This window comes from Etheostoma spectabile, chromosome 6 (genome assembly GCF_008692095.1).
Source record: "Etheostoma spectabile isolate EspeVRDwgs_2016 chromosome 6, UIUC_Espe_1.0, whole genome shotgun sequence".
NCBI lineage: Eukaryota > Metazoa > Chordata > Actinopteri > Perciformes > Percidae > Etheostoma > Etheostoma spectabile.
This window is the reverse complement of record NC_045738.1, coordinates 23,308,300-23,309,198: the sequence shown is the minus strand read 5'-3', so window position 1 is coordinate 23,309,198 and position 899 is coordinate 23,308,300. Positions and strand designations below refer to the sequence as shown.

Here is an 899-nt window from a genome sequence, read left to right as displayed (position 1 = left end):
TGTTATTGCACAAAACAGATAATATCGTCCAGTATTAAACTCACTAAGTGTGTGTGTGTCAGACACTTAGAGGGAGGAGTTCTAAAGTTTGATGGCCATAGTCAGGAATGACTTCCTGTGGCGCTCTGTGGTGCATTTTGGAACAATTATTCAAATGATGTGCTTCTGAGAAATGTGGGTGTCCGTTGCAATCATGTTTCAAATTTACAGAAATGGTATACGACAAAATGTCCCTGTGCTGTGTTGCAGGACTGCACGTTCACCAAGCTGCGTTCAGACAGCTCCCTCCGAGTCCTCTTCAGCGGCTCCCTCAGGCTCAAGTGTAAAAACGCATGCTGCCAGAGGTGGTACTTCACCTTCAATGGAGCAGAGTGCACGGGACCCCTCCCCATAGAGTCCATCATCTACTTAGACCAAGGCAGTCCTGAGCTCAACTCAACCATCAACATCCACAGGACGTCCTCAGGTACGACTCACGCCACTGGCTTTGCTGTGTAAGAAATCTGAACCCAACAATATTCTTTATTTTGTGCTGTATAATGTTTCAGTTTGAAGGGAAATACGCTTAGTCGCTTTCTTGCTGAGAGTTAGATGTTACTATTGTAACGTGAGGGTTCGATATGCGGTGGTCTTTTCAAATTTTTATTTTTAAAAGCCAGTTATTTAATGGACCCAGGATACTATGCATCCTGATAAAGTTCTCTTGGCCTTTGGAATTAACCCCCCCCCCACACACACACATCATCACATACCCTTCACCATACTTAGAGATTGGCAGTGTTTTTATTTCAGTTAGCATAATAGCTGGCTTGATTTGCATTGAGAGATGATCTTATGGAAAGTTCCTCATGCCGATCTCTATGTATGGTGAAGGGTATGTGATGATATGGGGGGGGGGG

At 44.3% G+C, this 899-nt stretch overlaps 2 protein-coding genes across 3 annotated transcripts in view; both read left to right on the top strand.

The window, feature by feature from the left end:
• The window catches only part of fzd6 (frizzled class receptor 6), a 29,931-nt gene that overhangs the window by 19,224 nt on the left and 9,808 nt on the right, over positions 1–899 (top strand). The window lies entirely within an intron of this gene.
• The window catches only part of LOC116690700 (collagen triple helix repeat-containing protein 1), a 6,113-nt gene that overhangs the window by 4,109 nt on the left and 1,105 nt on the right, over positions 1–899 (top strand). For both annotated transcript variants that reach the window (XM_032517871.1, XM_032517870.1), the window contains exon 3: positions 250–466. In XM_032517871.1, coding sequence (XP_032373762.1) covers positions 250–466 — 217 coding nt within the window. The remainder of the gene's footprint in view (positions 1–249; positions 467–899) is intronic.